Source organism: Cyrtonyx montezumae, unplaced genomic scaffold (genome assembly GCF_038088225.1).
Source record: "Cyrtonyx montezumae isolate F1298 unplaced genomic scaffold, pur_monq_1.0 scaffold_69, whole genome shotgun sequence".
Lineage (NCBI taxonomy): Eukaryota > Metazoa > Chordata > Aves > Galliformes > Odontophoridae > Cyrtonyx > Cyrtonyx montezumae.
Window position 1 is genome coordinate 241453 of NW_027072077.1, and position 27855 is coordinate 269307.

Here is a 27855-nt window from a genome sequence, read left to right on the forward strand (position 1 = left end):
CTGCACCCGTGGAGGGGCTTTTGCTTTTGCACACCCTCGGTATTTTTAGCATATGAAAGATGCACAGTTCCTTGGGGGGGGCTGTGGCGGAGGACAGCCCTGAGCCCCGCTCCCGGCATTCCCCTCCTGCCGGACAGAGAACAGAACAGGGCTCCTTTCAGGCTGGCCCTGGCCTCGCCAGTGGAATTTGTTCCCCGGCAAACCCCAGCTGCGGGAGGGGCGGCAGCGGGCAGGGGAAATAGCTGAGACGTTTCTCGCATAGCTGCTCCGGCAGCACTGACCGCAGCGCTTTCCAGGGCCGCAGCCAGGGCCTGCCCTGCTGGCGTGCAGGGGGCCGAGCTGCTCCTCCACGCCGCTCTGCAGACAGGGCCGGAGGTTCTGGCTGAGGGGTGAGGGCTGCAGGAACTGAGGTGGCCCCCGCTTACCTCAGTCTTGTACCCCCACATCTGCCCAATCTCCTGGGCTCAGTGAGGCTTTCCTCCCCCCACGCCAGCCCCTGTGGGGTTGCTCCCTGCAGAGGTGGCGGTCCCTGTGGCTCGAGCCCCATGGGGCTGGCGGGAGGTCATGCTGCTTGGGATTCCTGCTGCATAACATCTGTGTCGCATCTGGCACGGGGCATCCTGAGCTTCACCACGTTGGTACTGAGCCATGGTGGCCCCATCTGCTCCTAGTGCTGTTCCAGGGAACCTCTGCGCCCCTGCAGCCCCTTCCTCTGCCCTGCAGAGGGGCAGCTCCTATACCCCGTGCAAGGCAGCCCTGCCGTGCTGTGCCCCCTTGCTTTTCCAACCACCCTAGAAAGTAGCCAGCAGGATATAGAACTGACATTTTTATCAAGAAAATAAAATTACAACTAAGACATGGGTGTGGGAGCTGCTGCCACCATGGGCAGCACTGCTGTGCTGGGCAGCCACACTGTCTGGAGATGGGGCTCCTGGGGCACAAGGGCGGCCGGCCCTGAGTAGGGGTGAGGGTCCCCAGGTGGGGTCCTGCTGCCAGAGTAGGGCAGAGCCCCAGAGAAAGTGGACCAAGGTGAGAAGAACTGGGGCTGGGGAGCAGGAGGGGCACAGCTGGGGCGGTGGGGCCTCCCTGGATCGTACCCTTGTGCTGCAGCCTGAGCCGGGATGCAGCGTCTAGCCAGTGGTCGAGAGCTGGAGGTGCGGTGCTCAAGGTCCCCAGCCCCAGCAGTGAGTCCTGGGCAGCCCCTAGCACAGCGTGGGGTGGGACGGAGCTGGCACGAATCCCTGCCAGCCCCACAGCAGCTTCCTCCTGCGCGTGGGGTCAAAGGGGGAGATGACATCTCCCTGGGCCTGGGCCCTATGAGATCTGGTTGTTCAGCTGCCCTGGGTACTGCTCGAACCGCTTGCTGGCCTCCTCACTGAGCGCATCGCCTGGGTGACAGGATGAGAGCTGTGGTCCTGGTGCTTCATTGCCACTGCTGTCCCCAGCACCCCCGGCTCCTTTCTCTGCACCTGCCCACACCCCGCTGCCTGCTCAGCTCCACACTGCCCACAGCCCGAATTACTCCCAGCCCTGTGTGCCCCAGCCTGTGCCGCATCCCCAGGCATTACCGATGTGGCAACTGTGCACCCAGATGCGGTGCCCGTCGTACTTGCAGTTGCATTTCATGGCATTGTTGGTGAAGTCGCTCTCTGCCACCTCAAAGTTGGGGTTGATCACGACCTATGGGGCAAGCATGAGTGGGTTGCACAAGCCCTGCATGGCTCCAGGCACCAGGGCAGGTACAGTCTCCCTGTGCTTTGGCTCCTGGGGCCATGCACCCTGTCCAAATGGAGCAGAGTGTGCTGAGGAGCACGGGGCAGAGGTGAGCTCCAGAGTCTCTGTAGCCCCACAGCACAGCCCATGCCGTGCACTCTCAGTGCATCCCATGCATCACCACTAAGGGTGCGAGGGGCCAGGAGCACAGCTGCAGCACCTGCAGGATGTAGTTGCCTGGCTTGACGTCAGTGATGTCAATCCACTGGCAGTCAATGTCGTGCCGGTACAGGTCCCAGCAGCCCACCGTGATGCCCTGCTCCCCGAAGTTGGCACACTCGTACCGCTTGGCCACGTCTGCAGGCAGGAAAGGAACGCAGCGTGTCCCTGGCACAGCCCCTGAACACGGGGACGCAGTGGGGGCCACAGCCTCGTGGTGCCCCACGGCCTCACGGTCCCACCTTCCTCGCACTCTGTGTCCTCGAGGCAGAAGCTGGCTTTGTGACCCTCAGCCACCTTGGTACCGTTGGGAGTCAGGATGTCGTAGTGAGTGAAGATGTCCATGCTGTGATAGTGCCTGCGAGAGAGCCCACAGCACCCGCTGCCCTAGAGCCAGCCCTTCACGGAGGGCTGGGGTGGAGGGGCCGGCGGAGGAAGCCCCCGGAGCCACTGCCTGTCCCCCCTGCTCAGGAAGGTCTGCACAGCCCCTGCTCAGGACCCAGTGCAGCACGGCCAGGGCACAGCTCAGCCTCACCCTGCAATGGGATGCGGTTGTCCCCATTCAGGTGGCCCAGGCGGGAGAGGCTCTCCCCGGGGTGCAGCCTGCAGCCCAACCCCAGCACCGCTCCTCCAGGGACAGCCCTGAGCCGAACTGAGCCCCCACCCATGCTCCACCATGCACAGCGATGCTGTGACCTGGCATCGCCCTCACCCTGTGGCGTTGATCTCATCCTGTAACATCACGCCCTGCCAGCATCGCCCTCGGCAAGCCCACCCCAGCACCTCAGACCCAGCCCGCGCTGCTCCCAACCCGCCCGCCTGTCCCTGCCCATCCACGCACGCACCGGTGACACTCGTGCCACACCCAGGAGTGCCGCCCGGCCTTGGGGCGGAAGTCAGCGCGGCCGTTGTTGTGGATCTGGGAGGAGAAGCGGAGCAGGCGGCGGTGCCCGTAGGGCCAGTTGGCATGGCGGGCCGAGCTGGACAGGCAGTTCTCCTCGGCAGCACAGTACAGCATGTGCAGCGGGCGGTCCTCGATGTACGCTGTCTCCTGCACCAGCGGGGCGTGCAGCAGCAGGTCGGAGGCAGCTGGGGACAGGGTGGTGGCTCAGGGCTCTATGGCTGCCCCAGGCAGAGCAGCGCAGGGCTGAGCCACCCGGGAGAATACGCGGCCATCCCATCACTGGAGCATGAACGGAGCCCGCAGCCCCACTGCCTATGGGCTCCCCACCTGCGGCCCCCGGACCCACAGCCCCAGTGCCTGCAGACGCTGCAGCCCTGCAGCTGTCTGCCTCCATCTCTCGCAGCCCCCCCACCTGCAGCCCCCACGCGCGCTCACTTTCGGAGCAGATGACGCCCGCAGCGAAGCGCGTGCCCGTGTTCCTGCAGCTCAGGCTGCTGCCGTGGTGCTGGCAGTGGCTCAGGGACAGCTCATGGCCGGCACACTTCACACCGCTCAGCACCATCTCCGTCACGTTGCTGGCATCCCAGTACCACGTCTCCTGGGGTGAGTGAGACATGCCGGGCAGGACACTGCACACATCCAGCCACAGTGCCCCCCACCCGTGCACCCACAGAGGCCCCATCCCATCCCAGCACGAATCAGCCGCATCCCATCGCCCCGTGGCTGTCAGGGCGGCACCGGGGCCACCCCGCGGCACCTACCGTCACCGCGTGCAGGGAATAGCCCAGGCCCAGCTGGCGACAGGCCACCATCGCCTCCTTGGTGGTCCAGCCGTCGCTGCACACCGTGCCCCACTTACTGCCACGCTTCACCTCCACGCGGCCCTCGAACTCGGTCCTCCCCCCGGCCAGGCGGATCTGCGGGAGCCCTGGGGCCGTGAGCACACCCCGCACCGCCGTCCCCGCCGCGTCCCCGTCCCCGTCCCCGTCCCCGCAGAGCAGTGGTGCCGCCGGTTCTCCTCCCCGGCCGCGCGGGCTCCGGCACCTACTTGTAAGCCGTGGTTAGCGAATCCCAGCCCCAGCTGGCGACAGGCCACCATCGCCTCCAGAGTACCCCAGCCTTCGCCGCACACCAGCCCCCAGCGGGGCTCGTCCCCGTCGCCAGCCCCCACCGCCACCTCGACCCTCCCCTCGAAGCGGCTCCGGCCCCCGCTCAGCCGAATCTGCGGAGAGAGGCAGCGCCGTCACCGCTCCGTGCCGTCCTCTGCCCGCAGCCCGGGACCGACGGCTGCGTGCGGGTCTGAGCGGCGCTGCCCAAAGCAGACGGAACGATTCATTCCGAAATGGTGCTCCCATTTCCGAAATGAGAGGCGTGGCGGAGTTAGAACGGTTAAACAGCCCGAAGCGGATGAAAAGAGGGCACGGCCCACAGAACGGCGCCGATCCGCTCACTCATTTCATCATCAGTCCCCAAAAAAATCTCTCCTGCTGTCCCACGGCAAATTTTTTTGGGGTGCTTCAGTTGTGGATGTGGCAGCAGCAGGCAGGGCTGCACCACACCACAGTGCGAGAGCAACAGCTGAGCCCCACTGCCCCCCCAAACCCTTCCTCCTCACAGGGTGGCGTGGGACCCCCAAGAGCCCCAACCCCCCCCAGGCAGCCCTTGACCCCCACCAGGGGGAAGCAAGGGATCCCAAAGGGTACAGCAGGGGATGTCCTATGTTGGGTCCCACGGGTCCCCAGGCTCTTCGAGCACCACAGACACCACTGCCATCCCTCAGCCCCCCTGCAGTTGTGCAGTCCCCTTCATGGCATGTACCAGGTTCTCGTAGCCCATGTAGGGGATGTTGCAGCGTACGGCTGCGTCCTCTGTGTGCTTGCAGTCCTCCTGCGTGATGTTCTTGAAGGGGCAGCTCCAGAGCGACTTCTCAGTGCCCAGGCACTGCACCTCATTCAGGTGGATGGGCCCCATCCCTGCAGACGGAAAGCAAGGCTCAGTGCCAGCAGCACAGGGATGCTGTAGCCATCCCATTCCCACGGCCCAGCCCTGCCCACCCCTCCTCAGCTGCCAGCCAGGCAGAGCCACAGCTCTGGGGATGCTCAGTGCAAAACCCTCATCCCATGTGCCCCTCTTCCAGGTGCCCACAGCACACACACAGCACAGCAGGCTGAAGGCAGAGCCTGGCCCCTCTCCCGCAGCACTCTCACCTTGGCCCATGCGTGCCCCAGTGAGGGCCTCCTTGGCACTGCCAAAGCCCAGCTCACGGCACACCACGCTGGCAGACAGCAAGTTCCAGCGGTCATCGCAGATCGTGCCCCACTCGTTGTTCTTCAGCACCTCAACACGACCCTCCCCGGCCTTGGCTCCGCCTTTCAGTCGGATCCGCGGCTGTGGGGCAAAAGGGTCAGGGCATGGCACGGCACAGTGCTGTACAGCGTGGCACAACTCAGTACATGGTGCAGCACAGCACAGCACAGCACAGCACAGCACAGAGGTGGCTGCCATTAACTCTGTCACGTTTAGGGACAGGACACTGTCCCCACCTCCTGCCCTGTGGGTTCCCTGCACGCTTGCACTCAGCCAACAGAAGGGACAGAGGGATGAAGCCCTGCGCAGGGCCACCACAGGACCCACCCGAGGCTCACCTGGCCCTGCTGCTGCTGCCGCTGCTTCTTCTTCTGGGCGCTGCCAGTGGCAAAGAGGGGCCCGGGCAGGCAGCTGACAACAGCGGGCATGCCGGTGCTGCAGGCTGCCGAGGCATTGCCCCGGTAGAACTGGAACGTGCACATGGAGATGTGCACCTCTGTCCCCGTACAGGACACCGAGTGCAGGCGGTAGTTGAGCTGCTGCCGCTCTGCGAACAGCCTGCAAGGAGAGAGCAGAGCCTGAGGCACGGCCGGCACAGCAGAGGTGCCACCTGCCTGCAGCTGCACTGTCCCTGCCCCTGGGTGCCCACCCCTCGCCTGCTCCGTGCCCCGCGTCCCCGCAGCGCTGGGACACACTCGGCCTTGGCAGTGCTGAGCTGGGATCCTGGCACTCAGGCTCTCTGCTGGAGCCATTTACCTCTTCCTTGGCCCTACGTCCTCCCTGCGCTTTTGTTTAGGCTGAGATTTGGAGGCCAGCCTGGAAAACAGAAAACAACCGTGAAGGTGGCCCGGACCAAGCGGGCCACCAGGGAGCCTCACACATTCCCCTCCACGTCACGTGAGGATACATAGCATCATCTGCTGCCAGCAGTGTGACACAACTGTCCTCCACAGCAGCGATGCAGTTTCCTGCCCACACTTCACCAGGAAACTGTGACAGATGCAGCATCATCCTGCACTGCTTTGGCACATAAGCACAGCAGAAGATCAAACAACAGCGCAACAGTTTGATCCATTGGGTGTGAGTGAGATATGCCCCTGTCCTCACCCGGACCGCAGACAATGTCACTGTGTGCTCCGAGAGGAGCAGCACACTCAGCGAGCTCAGCAGGAAAAAAAGAGCGATGGTGGCACAGCCCCTGCACAAACACTTTGTCTTTGTCCTGCTTGGTGGGAGGGAGATGCAGAGCAGAGCCACAGCCCCAGGGACCAGAAGGAGATCAAAGCCCCAGGACAGGGCAGGGGATGGACAGCACCCAGAGACCCAGGATCAGCACCACCAGCCCCACGGTCTGTGTCAGCCTACATAGCCCCAGGGTGCTGCAGGGCAGACAGGAGCCTGAGTCACACGGAGCAGCCCGAGGGACTGTTCAGCTCCCATCAGCACTCAAGGCCCACAGGTGGAACCTGTGCCCCCATACAGAAGGATGGCTGCAGAGGGCACGGGGACAGGCAGGGCTGGGAGAGGTGGGCACAGTACTGCTGCGAGGAGGACACATTGGAGGACAGTTTGACTGTCAGGGAGCTCTGCACGTTTTCCCAGTGAGAGTCACTCAGCATTGCTGCAGAGGCCACAGGACTGTGAGATCTCCGTCCTCAGAGGTTTTCAGAAGCCAAATGCACATCCAGCTGGGATTGCCCCATGACCCACACAGGACTGCATAATGTGCAGCCTGAGATGGGCCCAACGCTGCTCCTGTGCCGGGAGAGTGCAGTGCAGCACTTTACCCACATGGGAAGAGCTCACACAGCAGACAAGGGACACCAACCAATCAGACAAAGCAAAAACAGCAAGTTGCAGCAAGGGATATTGATGGGGGCTTGAGGACACCCTGCAGTCTGAGCCCCCCTGGATTTCCATTAACAGTGCAGACAGAGCTGTAGGAGCAGTGATGGTGACACAGAGCTGGGCAGCATCACAGCAAGGGGCTCAGGATGGGGCAGAGCACAAGGGCAACTTTGGCACCAGGGGAGATGGAAAGATCAGGGTGAAGCCTTTGCTGGGACAGAACAACTGCTCCATGTGGTGCTGAGGTTAAGGGGAAGTGCCACGCAGAGCCCAGGGAGGGTGGACTGTGGCTGTCGCCTGGATCTCTGCTCCACCACCAAAATTAGCAGCAGTGGTGCAGGGCCAGAGGGAAAGGGCAGTGAAGCTGTCCCTGGGGTCATGCGGGATGGCAGCAAAATGGTGGTGAAAGAGATCCCAGGCAGATGCAGATCTTGGGACAAGGGCTCCCACACTGTGCCAGAACCATCAGCATTGCTGAACGAGCTCCTATCCTCCATGAGAGCCCAGCTCATGGGGAATAGGAGGTACACAGCCTTTCCAGCTTCCCCACTGCAGCTTTCTGCAGAAAGCAGCCCATTCTGCAGCCCACACTCTCTGTCCTCCAGTAGAAACAGCTCCTTCCCAGGGCTTCCCTGCCCCCATAGGGCACAGGACAGGATGCTCCAGCCCTCTCCACACCTTTCTCTGGGACCTTGCATTGCCAGCACCTGCCCAGTGCACAGGACAAGGCTGCTCTGCCTGGGGAATGACAGGGCTGGGAAAAGAGCATCTCTTCAGGAGGACAGGGGACCACGTGTGCCACACAGGTCCCACCATGATGGAGTCATCCTGCTCAGCACAGCGCAGGCCCTCCATCTGTTCCAAGCAGATCCACCTTTGTAGGATCCTCTCAGACAGCAGAGAACAGTGGGGCAGGACAGCCCAGAGCTGGGCAGGGTGAAGCAAGGCTCAGCCCCAGCCCCTTACCTCCTGCCTGGCCTCGTGCTCCGGCCCTTCGTCCTGGCTGCGCGCTTCAGCCGCCTGCGGGGCAACACCGCGGCTGCACCATCAGTAGTGCACACAGCACCGGACCACACTGTGGCAGCACAGCCACAGCCACACGCTGGCCAGCACAGCCACAGCTATGCCCAGGGCAGCACACTCATGGCCGAGCGCCGGCACGTCGGGCAGCGGTGCTGCAGAAGCATCCCTGCTCAGTGCACCACAAACCACACAGGGTCCCCCACAATCCCCGCCAGAGGGAAACGTGAGAGAGCATGACTGCCAGGGACCAAAACCTGCCATCTTGGGCGGTGATGTACAGGGAACACCAACAGCCACAACTCCCAGCTGAGTTAGCAGCGCCCACGTGGCCTGTGGGATTCAGACTGGATGGACAGCAGGATGGGGGGATGCTGAACCGCGCGGTCCCCGCTGTGCCCCAGAAACACCCCTGCATCCCTGGCCCCTCAGGCTCCCAGCCAGCCCCACTTACTTGTAGAAGTTCCTGTTCACCTTCTTCTCGGCAGGGAAGCCCATCATGCCGCAGACGACGCGGCTGTTCTTGCTGTCCCAGCCCTCATCGCAGATCTGTGCCCAGCCGTCCTTGTAGCGCACCTCCACGATGCCCTCCGTCACCGGCAGCCGCCGCCGTGCCCCCGACACCACCGCGCGCAGGCGGACCTCCTCCACGTGGCTCTGCTCCGTCTGCAAAGCGTGTCAGCCCCAGCACAGTGCACCTGGCACCCCGCTCCTCCCCAGATCATCCCACAGAAGAGCTCCTCTGTCCCTGGTGAGGAGCAGGGCAGGACAGCTCCCACAGCCCTGCAGGAAACCTCCAGCAGCACTGAGAAGCCGAGTACCCAACTCCATCCCATGCACCCCTGGTCCCAGGGTGCGTGTCTGGGGGCACAGCAGGAGATAGCTCCCAGATAGCTGCCGTCCCTACACTGCAGCGCCAACGCAGGGCGGGCTGTCTGCAGCCCCCTCACCTCGATGACATTGGAGTCTTTGAAGCCTGGGATGCGCTCATCCTTGCAGATGACGCCTGCATCCTCCTCGTGGCTGCAGTCACTGTTCCCCCAGCCCCGATGTTTGCAGTCCCTGATGCTCTTCTCGCTCCCCGCACAGTTCACATTATCCAGCCAGATCCGCCCTGCAGCACATCAGGGCCAGGGTGAGTGGGGACAGAGCCCACACAGCAGCCCCCATAGCAGAGGAGGTGTCCCATGTATGGCAGCGTGGGGACACTGACTGCGGCAGCACAAAGCTGGGGCCAAGCACTCAAAAAAAAGAAGGCCTGAGTGTGATGGCAAAAGGGGGGAGTTTCCAGCAGACACAGTACCCACGTGCAGTGGGGGAACCACACGGCATCTTGCCTGCGCTCAGCGTGCTGCACCATTGCACGCTCCCTCATGAGCACAGCCCTGCAGCACCCAGAGACATGCACAGCCCCACCGTGCCATGCACACACACAGCCTCCCCGAGCACAGGATGGATACACACACACACAGAGGTTCCTGGTCCGCTCTGCGCATACACATGCAGGCACACACATGCACATTCGCACTGCCAGGCACTGCACAGACAGAACCCTGCTCTGCTCCATCACAGTGTGCACTGACCCACAGCCCGGGGCTGCACCCCCCATCTTACCAACTCCTTTGCCATACTTGGCGCTGTGGGCCCAGCCGGTGGCCCCCACGAAGCCAAGCTGCCGGCACAGCACCTGCGCGTTGGCCAACGTGAAGTCATCGTCGCAGATGGTGCCCCACTCCTCGTTGTAGAAGACCTCAATCCGGCCCTCGTTGTGCTTGCGGGGGTACCCAGCCAGACGGAACTGCAGCGGGGGCACGGAGCTGCGCGTGGGGCCCGGGGGGGTGGGCTGTGCGCTGCTCCCCCACATCCACAGCCCTCCCAGCAGCACCAGCAGCTCCTGCCATGCTCTTGTGCCGCAGCGTCCCATGGCCCTGCAGGGGAGACGGCGTCAGAGCACGCGGGCTGCCGAGCCACGCTCCTGCCCGCTGTCAGCAGCGCCGCAACCCGAGCCCGCTGAGCCACGCTCCGCCCTGGGAGCCGCTTTCTTCAGCCTTTCAGTAACGCCCGCGGCTCCCCACATACCTGCGGGAGATGCGGCATTCCTGCACCGGCCCCGGCGGCGAACAGCGGTGCGAACATTTCTCTGCAAACCGCCCCATCCGCCCGCCCGGCTCCGGGACCGCCGCGGCCCCGCCCGCTCCGCGCAGCCCCAGCCCCGCGCACGGCAGCTCAGGCGTCGCGGGCCGACCCCTGCGGGACACTCACATCAGCTCCGACCCCGCCGTCCTCCGTCAAACCCCGGGCGGACGGGACGCGCTGCACAGACGGCGGCAGCCGGGACGGGCAGAGCCCCGCGAGCCCCGGGGTTGGCGGTGGCCGCGCAAACAAAGCGCGGCCCAGCGGGAAACGTATTTGTAGGCAGGCAACGGGGAAACGCTTCGCTGAAGCTTTTAATCAGCCTTCACACACGAGGGAGCAGCCGTTGGCCGGCACAGCCCTGCCCGCTCGAGGAAGGGGCCCGGAGTTTGCCGGGGGCGGGCAGGGAGGGGATCGGGATGGGGATCCGTTTAACGCCTCGCAGCGGCAATAAAGCGCTCCTCGTTATGCCCGTGGGTCAGAGGGGACACCCCGACCCTCCCAAGCAAAGCGGTGTGGATCCGCAGAGCCGCACATCACCCGTGCCAACCGAAGAGCGCTGATTTCAGCACTCCCGGTCGCGGCCGCGCGGGCTGAAGGCGCAGACACAGCAGCTCACCCGCACTACACCGACCGAGGAGAGGCAGCGCTCCGCTGCTGCTGACCGCAGCCCGCTCTGCACCGCGGCCAGCGCAGCACCGAAGGGCAGCGCTACAATTAATGCCGATCCCTCCAGTTGTGCAGAATCGGCCCATGTCACACAGCTGCTGTGACCTTTGATGAGATCACAGGTCTGGTTAATTGGAGTGACTGCGCTGATATAACAGGCAGAGACTGGAAGGCATTTGATTCATCCTGCATGACCTTTTAATGAATAATTAGCACTCAACAAAATCAGTGCACCTTCCACTAAGTGGATTAAAACCGGTCACCTGCTGGAACCACAGTGCGGCCCCAGCCGGGAAGTCACCGCTCTGCAGGGCTCTGCGGGGCATCACATGCTTTTCCACAGCAAAGCTTTGTCTGGAAGAGGAAAGATGTCCTCTCACAGTGCTGCAAAGTCGGAAATGGGGACACTGTACAGAGCTGTGATGACACAGATCTGAGTGGGCTGGCACGGTGGCATCGCTGCCCTGGACCAGAAGGAGCACTTAACTGCCATGCACTTGAGAACAAAGCGTGCAGGCAGAGACCAGAACACAACACCCGGGAAAACACTCTGTGTTTGTGCAGCCACAGAAACAACCCCGTGCCCATAGTCACAGTCACCATGACCACAGGGCCCAGCATACTGCTACAAACAGGAAAAAGCCACCAGCCCATGGCCAACACCCTCAGTCACCCCTAATTGAGGAGGGAGCCATGCAGCGGTGCCAGCCCACAGCAAACACCCCCAGCCCACACCAATGCCCACAGCAGCAGCTGGCGGTGCCCTGGGGCTGCCCCCGGTGCTGCCCTGCTCTGTACCCACAGCTTGGACAGCCCAGCCCTTGCGTTCAGCAGCTCTCTGCGAATTTTTCTTCTTCCCCATCCTTCAGTTGTTCCCAAATCTGCACAAAACCCACCACCTCTCTGCATGAACTCTGCTCAGCTGCTGCCACACATCCCTCTGCCCAAGGAAATGCCCGGTGAGCTCCATGCAGGACCACAGCACTTCCCACACTACATCCAAGCTGTGGCTGAGGACAAGTCCCACCTCCGAGGGGTTGTGCAGAGCACTCTTGCCATCCCCCAGCACGCAGATGGGCTCAGACACATCCCTCCAGGCGCAGCAGGCCGTCCTCAGCAGACACCATCCATGGAGCTGCAGAGTGGCCCTGGTCCTTGTGCCTGCCCAGGAAACCCCAGGAATGTCCCAGCCAGGTGTGTGCCAGCCTCTGTCACCTCCTGCTAAACACGGGGCTGGGGCTTGCAGTGGGCACCTGAGAGCAACACAGAGCTCAGACCTGGGGCATTCTGCACCCCCTGCCCCGCCATGCTTTCCCTGTGGTGCAAGAACTGTGGCACTGCTTAGTCTGCTCCCAGTCATCCCCACTGCTCAGCTCTTCCCAGCAGACAATGAGGGCTCCCATTCCCCCAGCACCTCTGTAGGAACTGCATCCTGCACCGGTCAGCCTGCTGCCCTCACTGCTCCACTCTCCCAGCACAGGGGCTGCCTCCTCCCGGGCCTTGGCTGTGCCATGAGGGAGAGTTGGGATGCAGTGACAACAGTGGGGGGGGCTGAGCATGTGGGATGTGCCATCCAGCACCCACCAGTGCAACAGGCTTGAGAAGGGGCAGCTGGAGCAGATCTCCCAGAAGCTCCATGTGTTGGCTATGTGTACACGCCAGCAGCCAAGCATACATTACTTCTTCAGGACAGGGACTCAGCAGTGCTGCACAGGAGCCCTGGAAGCATGCATGGGCAGATGGAGCAAAGCAGACCCTGATGGCCTGGGAGGGTTCAGAGATGACCGACCGCCTGGGACACCCATCAGCAGAAGGAGAAAGCAGCTCCCTCTGTTTATCTTTCCTTGGGGCACCTCTGGGAGCCAGGGGCCACGTCCCCAGCAATGGGGCAGCAGAAGGTCTGGAGGGTTTCATGGTTCCATGCACTGGGTACTGCTCCCTCCCCATCTCCCAGGGCCTCAGGGCCTGGCTTCCTGCTCCAGCCCTTTCGCAATCTCGGCTGCCTGGACGGCCTCCATCATCCTCCCACACTTCAGTCCAGGGGGGCTGGAGCAGAGGTCCATGGCACCCCCAGCTCAGCAGTGCAAGGCCGCCTGCATGGACCCATGGGAAAGGAGAAGCAGGGGACACAGAGCCACAGCTAGGGCAGGCAGGAACCAGCTGAAGTGCTCCTAGGAGTGCTGGGGAGTAGTCCAGCACCACCACGGCAGCTCTGAGCTGGGGGCTCCCTGCCCTTTGCTGCCCAGGAGGCGGAGTGCCATGTCCCTGCCATAGCACTGAGTACCTCCATCCCAGGGAGTGATGAGGACAGCCTCTGCACTTGGGGCTGCACTTCCCTTCTCTAACTCTGAGCCCTCTGGTCTGTCTGATGTCTCCCACTCTGCTGTCAATCTCGAAGACAGGGCAGAACAGATCCTTGCAGTTCCCAATACCACCCGGTTTCCCCGGGACACAGCACGGCCTCCAGCTCTGCTCAAGGTTTTCTGCTCTGCTCTGGGCTCCCCTGGGCTCCTCAGGGGCAGGCAGGAGACCTCAGAGGAATGTGCAGTTGCCGAGGAGCAAGCAGTGAGCTGGGATGGCACAGGCACCCCAGTGCAGGGAGGCAGCTCAGAGCTACAGGGAGAGTGAAGTCTGGCCCTGTGCAGGAGGACAGCTGGGAGGATGCAGTACCACCACCGCCTGACTGAGGCCCCCCAGCCCTCACACCTCACATTTCTCCATCCATCCTCTCTTCCAAGGGCCACAGCAAATTCCACCTTCGTGGAAATCCTGACTTTCCACTGCCCTTTGTAAGCCACAGCTTAGCAAACAAGCTTCCTGGAGCCAGAGGCACTGTCAGGGATACACGCGGCACCCTCTGACCCGCTGGATCCTCTGGGCATCCCTTCCCAGCAAACACATGCAAAGCGCACACAGTCTGCGTGACATAAATCCTCTCGCCCTGCCAGACACGGACGCACAACTAAAACATTACACAGTTCCCCCATCCACTGCTGCCGGCACGGCACACAAAGCGAGCTTTCTGCAGAGGACACGAAGCGCTCTCCTTACAACCACAGACGGGGAAAGTCCGTCTCACCGCCCCGCGCAGACGTGCGCTGACATCCGGAGCTCTGGGGCTCTACGGACACGTCCTGCCCCGCACGCAGCCCCCGCAGCCCCATTCATTCCCCGCCGACACCAGAACCGCACCCCGCGTCTCAGTCCGCGGTCCCGGCCGCGTCCGTCCCGCACCGCGCGTCTCCATGCGAACCACCGAACCTCCAACGCGCGGTCCCTCCCCGCCCGAGCCCCCCATAGCGCACCCACACGGAGTGGTCCCGCTCCGCGGCGACGCCATCGGTATGGGCACCGGCACCGGTACCGGCAGCGGCACCGGTACCCGCACCCTCCCTGCGTCGCCGCTCCCGCTCTGCTCCGCGCTCCGGCCCGGCCCGGCGCGCCCACTCCCCCTCTCCCCTCCCGGCCCGGTCCCGCTCCGCGTCCCCCGCAGCCCCGGCCCCGCCGTACCTCGCGTTCTCGACGGTACGCGGCTCTGGCGACGCCGAAAGAGAGAGTGCCGCGGAGCCGGGCCGTGCCGGGCCGCGCTGAGCCGCTCCCTCCTCCCCGGCCCGCCCCGCGCACTGCCCGAGCCCGGGGCCGCCCCCACTTCGGTCCGCTCCGAGCAGTCCCGGCTCTCCCACCCCGCAGCCTTCGTGGCGGGGCCGTCCCACGGGACGGGTACGGCCGCTCCGGAACCCCTCAGCCCTGAGCTGCTCCGTTCCCTCGGCGGTTCCGCAGCGCCGCTGCCGCTGCCCCCGGGACGGAGCCCCGGCGCGGGGCCAACACCGCGGCCCTCCCCTGCGGGGTCCCCGTCTCTCTCCCCCGTCCCGGGACCCACGGCGGCCCCGGGACCAGGGGCAGCTGCAGCCGCCCCTCGGAGCCGCTCTCGAGCACAGAGCAGCGCGTCCTGGCAAGGCACGGAGAAAGCAGGGACTGCCCGCGTCTCCTCTGCTCCGGATACGTCGGCTGCTCTTCAGCCTCTTCCTCGCCCCCTGGGTACGGAGCGCCCACCGAGGGGGAGCCTCCCGTGACCCGTTCGTCCCTCCAGCCCTCCTTCCGAGCTCTTTCCCAGCAACTGTGGCAGGATGCACAGACAGACGTTCCCCCTGCAGTCCTGCTGGCGGCAGGAGCTCCCCCAGACCCATAATGGAGCCATTGCCACAGGGGATCCCATCCTGAAAGGGAAGTGTGGGGACCCTGGCTAAGCACTGCCAGCACTGGGGCCATTCCTCAAGCGTGGTGAGGAGTGTGAGGGTGGGGGGCAGCTGGAGCCAGAGGTGTAGCTGTTGCTGGAGCTGAGGTCCCACTGTGCTGGCTGCAAGCACAGGGCTGGGTGGTGGCAGCCAGGGGTTGCTGGAGGGAATCAGTGGTATCCCAATGCTTTCCTCGAGAGATGACCTACAACAGTGAGACCAGCAAATGCTTTATTACCGAGGACAGCACTTCCTTCAGTCCTAGGGCAGCAGAATGGGGTCTGCCTCATTGTGCCCCGTACAAGCTCAGTTCACAGACAGGCAGCTCCTGGGTGCTCAGAACCAGCCCCAGCCACAGCCTCCCAACCCGGGTCCACACCAGCACGGGGAGCTGGGCAGCCCCACCCACAGCACGGGCACCCCACACTTGTGGGGTGGGAGCTCTGCACAGCACAGGCAAGTCCTGCATAGCTGCAGGCTGCTCAGCCAACAAGAGTGGAGGTCCTCAGTGCTCATATTTCCTGAAAGGGCAGAAATCCCTCTCTCTTGCCAAAGACCCCCACAGCCTGGTGCCCTGCACACACCCCCGAGCACTTTGCTCACCCCTGGGTCACACTCCCGTATCCCTGCCCTGCCCAAGAAGCTCAGTGCTTGCAATCCATCCATCCATGCAGCCGACCTTGTGTAGGATGGGGTCCCGTGGTGCTGCCCCATGCCTGCCCCAATTCTCGCTCAGAGGAGACGCCCCAGGAGCCGCGTGCCAGGGGAGCTGGGCCAGGGCATGGGCAGTGCAACAAAGCCCAACTTGCTGTAGAAACTCAGCTGCCGGTGGTCTGCAGCACTGACTTGGCAAAACACTCCCCGGGAGCCTGCAAGGGAACGGAGAGCTCAGTCCATGGTCTGGGGCCCTTCTGTCCCCTTGTGATAGCTCACGGTGCTGGGAGCAGAGTCAGGATACAGGCGAGGAGCCCCAGTGAGGGCTGCCTTGGCTCTGAGGTGGGCAGGGAGCAGTCAGGGTGTGGTTGGGGGGGTCAGAGGTTCTTCAGCCCCACCAGCACGGAGCTCACCGTTGGCTCTGAGTGCACTCAGCAGGCTGACAGCCAGGCTGCAGCCAGCACCCACGTCCTGCACCCGCGGGGCCATGCCCAGCTGCACCAGGGAGGGGAAGCGTCGCAGCACGGGCAGCGGCACAGACACCGGCTTTGTGTGGAAGAAGAGCAGGGCTTCTTCCAGGACACCCTGCGGGCGACACAAACAGTGAGAGAACCCTCCCTCCCCAACCCCATCCCAGCACCACAGGCGCTCCCTCACCTGCCCCAGGACCCCCAGCTCCTGGGGGTACCTGCGCTGCATGGCTGGCAGCCAGCTGCTGTCGCGCTCTTGCAGGAATCCTTCAGCACAAAGTGCTCCGGCCGCATAGCCACAGGGGCCGCTCTCATCCTCCAGCACGAAGGTGTACTCAGGGCTGAGGCTGAGGAAGCTGCCCAGCACCCTGCCAGGCAGAGCAGGGCACTGCTGAGCTGGGGCCAAGCCCAGCGCAGAGGGAGCACTGAGCTGATGGCTGCCTCTGCTCCTGGAACACAGCACCAAGTGTCCTTCCCCAACCCACTGAGACCCTAAAGATGCCCCCAATGAGCGCAAGCACTGCAGCCCCTACAGCGACCAGTGGAGACAGAGCATCTTCATTCCCATGGCAGCTACCAGGACCCCACTGGATGCACCCTCCCTGCCCCACATTCAGCATCACGGGCCCACAGTGACCATGGCAGAGGCAGAGTTGCTCCCTGCAGGGACGAGAGGAGGGCCCTGTCTGGCTGCTGCCACGCTGCCCAGGCACGCATCCAGGAGGTCCCCATGGTTTGGGTCTCACCTGTCACCCAGCAGGTCGGGGTGGGCTGCAAGGACCTCCACAGTGCTGGGCTCAACATCCAGACCCTCCTGGCACATTTGGTACAGCTCTCCCTGGAAGAACCCAACCCAGCTCAGCCCCAGTCCAGCCCCACTGCTGCTTCCCAGCTCCCGCTGCTCTGCCACAGCCCCTTTGGAGCATGATGCACTCACAGCTGCCTGAAATGTCCCCAAAGAGAGACCGTGACCACAGCCACAGCCCTCAGCACTAGGGCAGGTGGGTGCTGTGGTGCCTGGGGCACTGGTGCTGAGCAGTGCAATGCATGCAGCCATTGTGTGCTGTGTCCTGCTACTGCAGCACAGCGTGCTTTAAAACGAGACATTGCCATTCCAGTCAGGCACCCCCTAGCAGCAGATCCTGAGAAAATGCTGCTCAGCCCAGCCCAGAGCATGCTCAGAGGGGCCGAACAGCAGCAAAACACGCTCTCCATGGAGCATGTGCGAAGGGGAAACCTCTCATAAATTCCTGCCTTGGTCACATCAGAGCTCACAGGGTCAGCACAAAGGACATCCTGGTGGGAACATGTTTTTCTCAGAGGAAGGCTCGGGGAGCAGCAGGGGCAGAGGGAGGCACTGCAGAGCTCTGCTCCCAGCGCTGCCCGAAGCACTCGGCCGAGTTTTTCACACAAAGTTTCTATGGAAAGACACATTCAGATGTAATCCGACAACCAGCAATTGAAAACAAGCTCTTGCACTGGGAAGTACTGGCAGTCACAGTCTGACATTATAATCTGCTCTCATGTGCCTGCAACTCCTCCTCCGTCATGTACAAACCCCAAGCTGTACAGTGCTCAGCAGAGATGTGTGTGCTGTGCCCATGCTGCTGGATTCGCAGTGTTAGCAGTTTTTAGCGTGGCAGGGAAGCAGAGCAGATGCAGCAGGGTGACTGCTGCAGGCTGCATCCCGTGGGACACAGCCCTGTGCAGATAACCCACACTGGCCCGACCCTGGGGTTTGCTTCCCACTGCCATTGTCCCGTGCTGTGACCTCAGCCCTGCAGTTGGTTGTCGATATGTGCTTCTCTTCTGATGCCATGCAGGGAGGGCCGCGGGGTGAGGGGCAGGAGGGGCTGCGGGGCAGCACGTCCCATCTCACCTTGTCCCGAGGCAGCAGCGGTCGCAGGAGGTACAGCTGTCGGGATGGGAAGAGCGGAGGTGGGTGGCAAAAGAGGTCACAGCTGTTCCCCACGGGCAGCAGCGCCTGGAGGAGGCAGTCTGTCAAGGAGCAGCTTGTCCTGCCCCAGGGCATCAGGAGGAATGTCCCCATGTTCCCCCCCAGGCCCCAGCACACAAGCAGCTCTGCCCCCCGAGCATGCAGGAACATGATGGCAAGGCAGGAACAGCAGCGGTCATGGCTTCCCAAGGGCTCCTCCAGCCCCCAGTACCGAGGGCCCTGATCTCACCTGCAGCTCTCCAAAGAGGCCCCCACGGTGCACCCAGGGCTCGGCGTCCTCCGCTGGGAAGAGCGGAGCAGCGATGCTCTGGCACCCTGCAGGCAGCAGGAGACAGATGAGACAGCTCCTGGCACAGCCAGAAAGCTGCAGCCCAGAACAGAGCCCAGCACACTGCTTTGCAGCCCAGCCATCCACGTCTGCTCGGACACCTTCACACCATCGCTGCTTCCCCACAGATGCAGCACATCACAGCCGTATTTTACATCAAATTTGGAACTCCTTCAGAGGGATGGAGGCTCCCAAGGTGATGCACAGACATTCAAAATCCATCCTCATTTTTGTCATTACTGCTCTCCATTACTGGCCCACAGCATCAGAATTTTTGGGATTGGAAGGGATTCTAAAGATCATTTAGTCCCAACCCCTGCCATCAGCTGGGACATCTTCCATTAGATCATGTTGCCAAAATCCCCACCCAACCGAGCACAGCTTCTCTTGTTCCAGTGTCTCACCACTCTCATGGTAAAGAACTTCCATGCATCCCTCTTACCACAGAGACGTTCCTTGGATAAAAAAGGCTGAGAAACTGTCCTAGGAATAGACATTCCCTCTAAACCACAACAGACAGTGAAGTGCTGCTCCAATGTGTGTCCCCTCCCTGATGTATGACACTGCCTCCCCTCAAGGCTGCTTCACTTCAGTTCTCCTTCAGTGGCTTCTCCCTCCTGAGCAGATCAGGAGCCATCCGCAGGGATGGTGCTCCAGAGGTAACAGCTGCTCACAAACCACTGAGCTGGGAGTCATGCCATGAGGTACTTCTTAGAGGCACAGGGACTCCACCAGACTCCCGCTCCCCGCTGATGGTGTGGGTGCAGGGCAGGGGCTCAGACACCCGTGTGGTGTGGAGGGTGTGCAGCACTGGGACACTGCTGAGCCGACGGATGCAGAGATGCAGGGCTGGGATGCCAAGGGCAATGATTTCACTGCCTTGCAGAGAGCCTATAACCCACATCTGGCTGCAGAACAGAGCCTTCATCCGCTCCGCTAGGCAGGACGAAGCCTCCTGGGCCCTGCACCAATGATGTCCTGAGCCCACTGTGCTCTCCGCAGCAGTCATACCCTCAGCACAAAAGGATGTGCAAGGTGCCAGCCTTCCCAGGCCCTTCACACCAGCAGGAAGCATGTGGGGAAGGGCAGCCCCATCGTGAGCACCAGAGGGCAGCGGCACTTTGAGGAGGGAGGGAGGAGAAAAAGACACTGCCATACTTACAGCCAAAGCAGCCTCCCCAGGTGCCCTTGTGGTCAGGGTCATACAGGAAGTGGCCATCTGCAAGGGAGGTGCACTGGTGAGCACAGGGCACGGGTAGCACACAGGAAGGGTGTCAAAGGGAAACACTCCCACCAGAGACCCTGGCATCCTGGCCAGATCCCAGGACTCAGACTGCTGGGAGGGCCCCCAGGCACTTCCACCTCTTCAGGTGGAAGCACAAAGCGAGATCAAGGTGCTCTGTCTGTGCCACTGTGCCCTCACAGTCCCTTTGGAAGCCAGGATGGGTTTGCCCAGGTATGGGCACCATCCCCCACGGTGCCCTCATGCACATACCCAGCCACAGCACAAAGGCGCTGGCGGCCAGCAGCAGGTTGCGCACGTCCCACAGGTAGGGGTGGAGGTCGTAGAGCAGCGCCTGCCCCGCGCTGCAGACAAAGCGGCTGTGCAGGCAGCACGTCTGGGCACAGAGCTGCTGGAAGGAGCGGGCACGACCACGCCACTGTGCAACCTGCAGACACAGCCGGTGTCAGAGCAGCTGCAGAGGGACCGCTCCCACGGCAGTGCCCCCATCAGCCTCACCACACTGGGGTTCGGCGATCTGGTGGGGACACCCATGCTGGGACTGTTGGCCCGGAGCCACTGAAGGTCTTCCAAGAGGTGCTGCGCCTGTGGCCCGTGATGGTAGGGCAGGTAGAAGAGCTCCACCAGCATCCGCACCTCCTCCACGGTCAGCGGGGCGCTGGAGTCAGACCTGTCCTCCTCTGAGATCAGCGGTACAGTGGGGACAGGGCTGACAGCAGTCCCATTAGCGAGCAGTGCTGTGGGGACAGGGCTGGCGGTCACCTCATCAACAAGCTGTGAGATGGGGCCAGGGCTGGGCCCAGCCCTAGACCCTGCAGGTATCTGGAGCACACCAGCAGTGCTGGCCCCAGGCTGGGGACTGTCAGGAGGGCTGCTGGCCCCTCCCCTGGCATCACTAGTGTCCAGGGCAGTGTTTTGGCTGGTGCTGGCCCCACTGCTGCAGCACATTGGTGTCCCCTGGCTGTGGAGGGTCTCATCAGTCACAGGAGTTCCTGCAGACCTATCACTCCCTGCTGTGATAGGCAGAGCAGAGGAGGGCTCACAGCTTGCTCTGCTACCTGAAGTGAGCTGGTCCCTCTGCAGGACAACAATGGAGGCCCTGCTCCCATTGCCCTCAGGGGCTGAGGTTGCCTTCCTCTTTCTGTTCCCTGCTGTCATGTCACAGGGTTCAGGTTCGTGCTGGTCTGCCCCACTGGGAGCAGCATCACAAGGGTGGGGGCCAGGCAGGGCCTCCTGCCTTCCTGCTGTGCCAGGATGCAGCCCTGTTCCTTCCTCGCAGCCGCTGCTGGGGTGCAGAGGAGTCCTTCCTCCTGGCAAGAAAGAGCAAAGTGGCAGCCCCACTAGCACCTGCACCAGGATGGCTGTGCGGAGAAGGAACCCCATTGCAGCCCTCTCAGCCCACAGAGCTCCCAGCAGACCCAGACCATGCTCGGGGCTGATAGATGCTGCGCAGCACCGGTTCACCTACCTGCCTCCAGCACCTGCTGCTTTATCTCGGCCACCCAGTCGAGCAGCGCCAGCTCCAGAGCCTTCTGGGGGTTGTAACCCTCCTGCATGCCCTGGCTGTCCCCTGGCTCTGCTGGAGCCTCTATCCCTAAGGAACAGAGCTCATCAGGCTGGGCAGTCTCACGTGGTGCTTTACCAAGCTATCCCACATGACACTGATGAAGGGCAGTCCACTACTTGGGAGGGACTCCATGTTCAGAACATGGAGGGTCACCTCTCCCAGGCTGGTGGGCAGGGGGGCTGCAGGGCTATGGCGGAGCTGGGCAGAGCCAGCCTGGGTCCTATCCCCGGCACACTACCTCACTGTGGCTGTGGTGCCCCCTGCATGGAGTGTCCTGGGGGCATGGGGCCACGTACCTGTGCTGTCGGTGTGGGCATAGTCCCACAGTTCACTGCGGAACCAGCTGCCCAGAGTGTGGATGGGGACAAAATTGGCCTGGAGCTCGCAGTTGGGGTTGAGGAGCAGCCCACAGAGCTGGGGCATGAGGCCAGGGGCACGGCCCGTGTAGGGGCCCAGGAAGACACGTCGGCAGTCATAGTCATTGGCAAAGAGGTTGTCCCAAATGAGGAGGCGACGCTGCAGGACATGCTCCACCTCCTCCACCAATGCAACCGAGAGCTCCTGGGACACCACCTTTGGGCCTAGAGCATCAAGGAACAACTATGTGTGTGATGTGCAGGTATGCACATCACTCACACACAGCACCACTGCTGCATGTGCATACCTGGGCACCAAGTGCAGAGCTGCATGCACCCATCGAGATGAGCAGGGCACCCACCTGTCCAGATGACTCCGATCTCTGGGAGCAGCTCCCGGCCGAGGGTCTGCAGGTAACAGGACTTAGCAGGGCTGGGGGAGCAGAGTGAGCTGCAGTACTCTGCAGAGACAGCAGACACCAGTTGCAGCAGGCAGGGATGTGGGGAGGAGCTGGGCAGGGGACATGTCACTACCCCTCACAGCCTACTGCTGTCTGCCCCACAGCCTGCTCCTGTCCCCACCCTGAGGTCTCCATGGCTGTCCCACAACATGGTGGAGCCCACAGACTGCCAGGACAGTCAGTATGCAGGGGAAAGAAGTGCTGGGAGCAGCATAGTGAGCACACTGTGGCTGCCAAGCACCCATAGCTGGGGGAGTACCTGTGGGGCAGAAGAGGAAGGTGGGAGGCAGGCCCAGCTCCCGGTACACCTCATTGGCCACAGAGGCCTGAGCCTGTGCCAGGGAGGGGAAGACATCTCTGTCAGCACAGCACATGCAGGGGTCAATGTCGTCGAAAAGCAGTGCGAAGGCACTGCATCCCATGGCAGCCACCTGCAGACACAGGACATGCATTAGGAGGGAAGCAGCAGAAGCTCCAGGCAGGGACAGCAGAGCACTGCAGCACCCCGACAGATGATGCCCACATCCCTGTGGTACCCGGCAGGCTGGGGCTGGTCCCTCTCTGCAGCTCCCAAAGAGCTGCCCACAGGCATTGGGGCAGCCCCAGTCCCTGGCTCTGCTGCCCTGACCAGAAATGTGGCTGCATGAGGCATCCAGAGCCACCCTGGGAGCAGGAGGAGCTCACAGCCCCACACAGATGTTTTGTGTGGGCATAGGGCTGCACGTGAGCACCTGTGCCCCTTGCCAGGAGCTGCAGGGTGAAGGAATGGCCCACGGTACCTGCCTGAGTTTTTGCTGCAGCAGGAGCCTGTCCCCAGCACTTGAGAACACAATGTCCTGGCCGGCAGAAATGGCAAAAATGAACTCCACACTGTGCTCCTGGGCAGCTTTGATGAGAGACAGCATCTCGGCTGGGGACAGAGCAGAGGGATTCAGTGAGATCTTGAAGGTGCAGGAGGGGCAGAGGGGGAACTGCTGAGGCCTTAAGGGAAGAGCTGAGGGATCAGAGGGAAAGGATGGCTCTGGGGAGGTGGTGCCTGGGCCCTGAGATACAGAGGACCCTCCCTAAGGGTCTAGGCACTCTAGGTCTCCCTAAGTGCCCCAGCACTGCAGCATATTGCCAGCAATACACATGGGAGCTCTGTAGCTGTTAGGGTCCATGGGGAGAATGTGTGATGGGGGGGGTCTGGGGCTCCCACACTGTGCAGGACTGCCAGGGGAAGCACAGCTGCAGCCTGACCGTGGCTGAGGTGCAGAGAGATGGGACCAGAATGACTGTAGCCCCCCACGCTGGGGCCCAGCAGAGCCACTACCTGCCTCATGTTCTGTGTAAGGCTCTCGCCAGAGCAGCCGGTGCTTCAGCTCGTCCTTGGGTGCGTACATGTAGCAGTTCAGCCCCCAGCGCTTCAGCCTGCAGCAAGGACAAGGCGTCACTCCAGGCTGCAGATGTACCCTTCACAAGGCAGTTTGCAGGCGGGTATGCAAGCCCCCTCACTGTGCCTGCAGGCTCACAGCCTCCGCTCACAGCCCTCACTGTGCAGCCACAGCCCATCCTCAGCTCTCAGGATGCTGTGCTGCAGTTGGAGCTGAAGGAGAGCAGGTCTGAGCTAAACCAGGGCCTGTCTGTTCTGGGAAATGAGGCCATGCCATCATAAGGCCCTCTCTCTGCCATCAGAAAGCACAGTTCTGTCTGGAATCTGCACAGCAATCCAGCGCTCACTGGAAATTATCAGAACAGGACAGACACTTCTCCAGACAGTTCTTTCAGCACTCCTGTATGAATGCCATCTGCTTTATTCATTTGTTTCATTTGTCCTCCAACGTAGATGGTGCTTTACACTTTCCTATGGTGAACAGACTGCCACGGCTGCATGACACAAGCACCTCATCTCCTTTCTTCCCAGAGAAGGAAAGTAGAGGTGAACACCGCTCACATGTGTGAACATGCACACCAATCTGACTGGGCCACCACCAGATCTGCTCACTTCCAATATCACTTCAAACACATCTCTCACAGTTGCAAGTTTCGACATTCTAGGTCATATTTTTCTGTGTTCACATCTCTGGTTCCCCTACAACTGTCCCTGCACTCGTGACTGCCCACGCCTCCACCAGTGCCGTCCCATTATCAGCACATCTCCCCTCCGAGCACAGCACACAGCGACCAATTCACAGCCCGCGGACCCTCCGTCGCATCCACAGCAGCACAGCATGCTGCTCCCACGGCCACGATCCCACACGGCCTCTCGCACCCCCCCCCGCGTGCCGCCGTCGGAGCGCTGCCCCTCCCGCAGCCCCGGCCCGGCTGCCAGCTGCGCTGCAGAGCCCCAGCACCATCTGCTGGGCACGGGCGGCACCGCCGGCGCCGGTGGGCTCCTCGTACCCGTCCATCCATCACCCACCCATCCCACGGTCACCGCACCTCATCGCGGGGTGGGACAGCGGCTTTTCCCCCTTTTCCGGCCCTAGGAGCAGCGGGGACCGACATGCAGTGTTGGATTCCACCTTGTCTACTTGCCCAGTGACCCCAGAGAGCAACATTTGGGATACTTGCCATCTGAAGAGAAGTTTCCTCTGCTCCATGGACCATGGCCTCCCATAGAAACCTGTAAAGGGAAAAGCAGGTAAAAAGAGGGGCAATAGAAGATGCTCTCTCTGCCTTTAAACTCTGCAGCTACTCAAACTACAACTGAAATGCACTGACATTGCACACCCAGAAGATGCACACCCTAACTACAGTGGGGCAGCACTTGGAGGCATGTCGTGGTTGAACCCGGCAGGAAGCCACGCACCACTCAGCAAAGGGATGGGGAGAGAACTGGGGGAAAAAAAAGAAAAACAGTAAAAATTGTGGGTTGAGATAAAGGTATGTAAGGCAGAAAAGGAAGGAGGAATGATGAAATAATAATAAAAGAATACACAAAAACAGTGATGTGTAAAGCAATTGCTCCTCACCCACTGCAGCTATCCCCAGCCAACTCACCTGGTTCCATCGTACAGCACAGTGCCCCATAGTATGGGGTGTCCCTTTGGGAAGGTGAGAGCAGCTGTCCTGGCTGTGCCCCCTCCCATGTCCCTACGGCCCCCAGCCCCTCACTGAGAGTCCTTAACTCGGTCTGTGTGCTGCTCAGCAACAACTGAAGCACTGTGTTATCAGCATTATCCTCATTCTAAACCCAAAGCACAGCATCACGCCACTACTAGGAAGGAAATAACTCCATCCCAGCTGAGTCCAGGATGAGACAGCGTCTCTACCAGCCACTCTGAACAGGAGCACACCATCTGTGGGGACACCCATGATGCCACAGGCTATTTCTCACTGACCCTGTGTGGCCTCCACTGGAGAACGCGGCCCCTTTGAGCCTGTAAAGGAAAATCCCAGCAAGGAGAGCACACCACGGAGCAGCCCTCGGGCTGACTGCTGTCAGGAATGCTCACCAGTGAGCCAGGGCATTGCCCTTCTGCTGGCTCACATAACAAAACTAAATGTAGGAAATAGAGATCTGGAGTCAGCAAGCTCCATGGTGCCTCCGAGCATCTCCAGTTCTGCCACTTGCAGGTCTGAGAGGCTGCTGGGCACCAGTGTGAGACACAAGCTGGAGGCTGCAGCACCACAGCCTGCCCCATGTCCACCCGGCCTGGCCTGGCCCAGCACTGGGTGCAGTGAGGGGGCACTGCTGGTCCTGCAGCACCACTCCCCATTGGGACCACTGACAGGGATAGGGCCTTCCTACTTCTGCTTGAGGAAGATCTGGGAGCTGCAGAGCTGCTTGCAAAGCCAGTGGGTAAAAATACCAGAGGAGAGCAAGTTCACCTGGGAACAATGGGGGAACAAGCAGGAACATGCTCTAGGGAGGCACAAATGTGACTGCTTCTTAAAGAGGCACGCAGGTGAAGTTTAGCAAGAAATGGCTCTTTGGCCATACTTCCCCAGCCCATGGGAAGCCCTACCCAGCCCACAGCTTTGGAGGCCCTGGGGATCTGCACAGCCTTTGCCTGCAAAGGCCTCACTTGCATTTCACTGTGAGCTGACACTGCCTCACAGATGCGATACTCATCTTGTACACATCCCACACCAGCAGCAGCACAGCTGAAAAAGTGTATTCTGTCCAGATAAATGGATTAAACTGTATCAATAAAATCCTGTCAGCTCCCGGGGTGGCATCTCCATAGGAAGGATACACGTGCTCTTCTCTTTTAGGGACAGATGAGCAGTGATGAGCATTGCAGTGTGTTTGCCCCTTGCCTCTCCTTTGGCCCAGAACATGACAGCAATATCCAACCAGCACCACTGCTCACCATCCTCTGGGCCACTGGTGAATGTAGGAGATGTGGGAAAGCAAAGTCCCAAGGCTGCAGCCATTCCCCACCACCAACTCTGTCCCGGTGTGGGTTCGGTCACCCAGCCACAAATCCATCTGTGCCCTCTGGCCGCCACCAGCAGTGTCCAGGTGTCAGAAGGGAGCAAGGCCCTGTGTAGAGCACGCTGTCCCTGCTCTGGCCTGGCCCTGCCCAGCACTGCCCTGCTCAGCACCCTGCCCGCAGCACCAGCGCTCCCCCACCAGTGTCAGTGCTACCGCAGGGTGAGGGATGCCCTTCCTCCTTTGCTTTCTAGAAATCTGCTCCTGGAGCAGCTCTGCTGACAGCATCTCTGCCCTTCTATTTTCCAGGTCAGCTTTCCTACACTGACTGTTCTTGTCTGACTCATTCCTCCTTGCTATCAGCTTCTCCATTCCTGCACTTTCTATTTGATTTGTGTTCATTTGTAGTGTTATTGCTTCCTCCTAGGCAAGGCAGCAGGCAGAGGGCTGCAGTGTGGTGATGTGCTGCCAGGAAGGGAGGAGGTGCTTTTGACCAGCAGGTGCCAGGCCTTGCCCAGCTGCAGAGTTGAAGTGCTGCATGCACGGTCAGAGGCTGAGGGGGGACAGAGCTATACGGGACTGCTACGAGAGCAGCTCTCCCTGACAGCGCCAGACACAGCGCTGCGCTGCAGGCAGGAGGAGCACACCCCAGGGTTTGGGCCCCAGCCCAAATAAGAGAAAGAGACACTGCGGTGTGCTGGAGCCAGAGCAGCGCATCCCTGTGCCACTCCGTGATGCCGGGAGGGGGCTGCGCTGCGGACCTGAGGGGCGCAACCGTGCACTATGGGAGAGCTGGGAACCTTCACCAGGGACTGCCGGCTCCATGCCCTTGGGCGCAGTGAGTGCTGTGGGGGCTGGGTCCTGCCTCCCCCGTCCCCGGGATACGGGTCGTGGTGAGCTCGGGTCCCCGCGGCCCCTCCCGGCCGCAGCGCGCTCCCGGTTGTCTGGCACAGCCCCTGCAGCGCACCGGAGAGGCACCGGCCCCATGGGGACCGGCAGGACCTACCTTCCACCACGCCGCAGAGGAAGCGCGGCCGCCCGGCCATGACCGCGCAGGAACGGCCGTGGGGCGGGCGGAGGGGTGCGGGGTGGGATGGGGCTGTGCGGAGAGAGGTACCGGGATACGCGGGAGGATGCAGGGAGGGATGGAGAGGAGAGCCGAGGGACGGGGAGGAGCCGAGGGGTGCGCGGACGGACCCGCGCAGTGACACCCCGTGCCCGCCCCGCAGAGACGCGGCCTCCGCAGCGCAATGGGCGGCCCCGGCAGGTGGGGCCGCGAAGGGGCCGGGCGCGGGGCGGGGACCTTCCGTCGCCCACGGGCAGAGCCGCGCTGACGCGGCCCGGCGGCTTCGGACGGCTGCGGGGCGGTCCCCGGGGAGGAGCAGCCCGAGCCGCTGCCGTGCGGGGCCCC

General features: G+C 62.0%; 2 protein-coding genes across 2 annotated transcripts; both read right to left on the minus strand.

Annotated features, from left to right (window-relative positions):
* Nucleotides 1–853: 853 nt before the first annotated feature.
* On the minus strand, nt 854–10334 carry LOXL3 (lysyl oxidase like 3). Its single transcript, XM_065750218.1, has 17 exons — nt 10274–10334; nt 9626–9939; nt 8962–9125; nt 8466–8677; nt 7958–8011; nt 5900–5959; nt 5482–5701; nt 5044–5224; nt 4655–4809; nt 3885–4058; nt 3598–3753; nt 3272–3434; nt 2778–3021; nt 2175–2290; nt 1934–2070; nt 1569–1680; nt 854–1388 (listed from the first exon to the last, which is right to left on the minus strand). Coding segments are annotated over exons 1-17 (2538 nt in total). The 5' UTR covers nt 10276–10334; the 3' UTR covers nt 854–1314.
* A 4937-nt stretch (nt 10335–15271) lies between these two features.
* Nucleotides 15272–27490, minus strand: LOC136057540 (protein O-GlcNAcase-like). Its single transcript, XM_065750267.1, has 17 exons — nt 27451–27490; nt 24638–24689; nt 23397–23494; nt 22864–22994; nt 22344–22515; nt 21986–22084; nt 21564–21848; nt 21169–21294; nt 20199–21010; nt 19953–20127; nt 19620–19676; nt 18359–18444; nt 18052–18156; nt 16919–17010; nt 16360–16540; nt 16116–16287; nt 15272–15917 (listed from the first exon to the last, which is right to left on the minus strand). Exons 1-17 carry the CDS (start codon nt 27488–27490, stop codon nt 15781–15783), a joined length of 2820 nt encoding a protein of 939 aa, XP_065606339.1. The 3' UTR covers nt 15272–15780.
* Nucleotides 27491–27855: the final 365 nt, after the last annotated feature.

What these genes read in the sequence shown, in the direction of transcription:
- LOXL3 (XM_065750218.1), bottom strand. An exon ending in ATTCCCTGCACGCGGTGACG is followed by an intron (nt 3,435 to 3,597) that starts GTAGGTGCCGCG and finishes CACTCACCCCAG; the next exon opens with GAGACGTGGTACTGGGATGC. An exon ending in GGGCGTCATCTGCTCCGAAA is followed by an intron (nt 3,022 to 3,271) that starts GTGAGCGCGCGT and finishes CCCTGTCCCCAG; the next exon opens with CTGCCTCCGACCTGCTGCTG.
- LOC136057540 (XM_065750267.1), bottom strand. Translation starts at nt 27,490, where the DNA reads ATGGCCGGGCGGCCGCGCTTCCTCTGCGGCGTGGTGGAAG. An exon ending in TGCCCACACCGACAGCACAG is followed by an intron (nt 21,295 to 21,563) that starts GTACGTGGCCCC and finishes TCTGTTCCTTAG; the next exon opens with GGATAGAGGCTCCAGCAGAG. An exon ending in GAGTGCACTCAGAGCCAACG is followed by an intron (nt 15,918 to 16,115) that starts GTGAGCTCCGTG and finishes GTTCCCTTGCAG; the next exon opens with GCTCCCGGGGAGTGTTTTGC.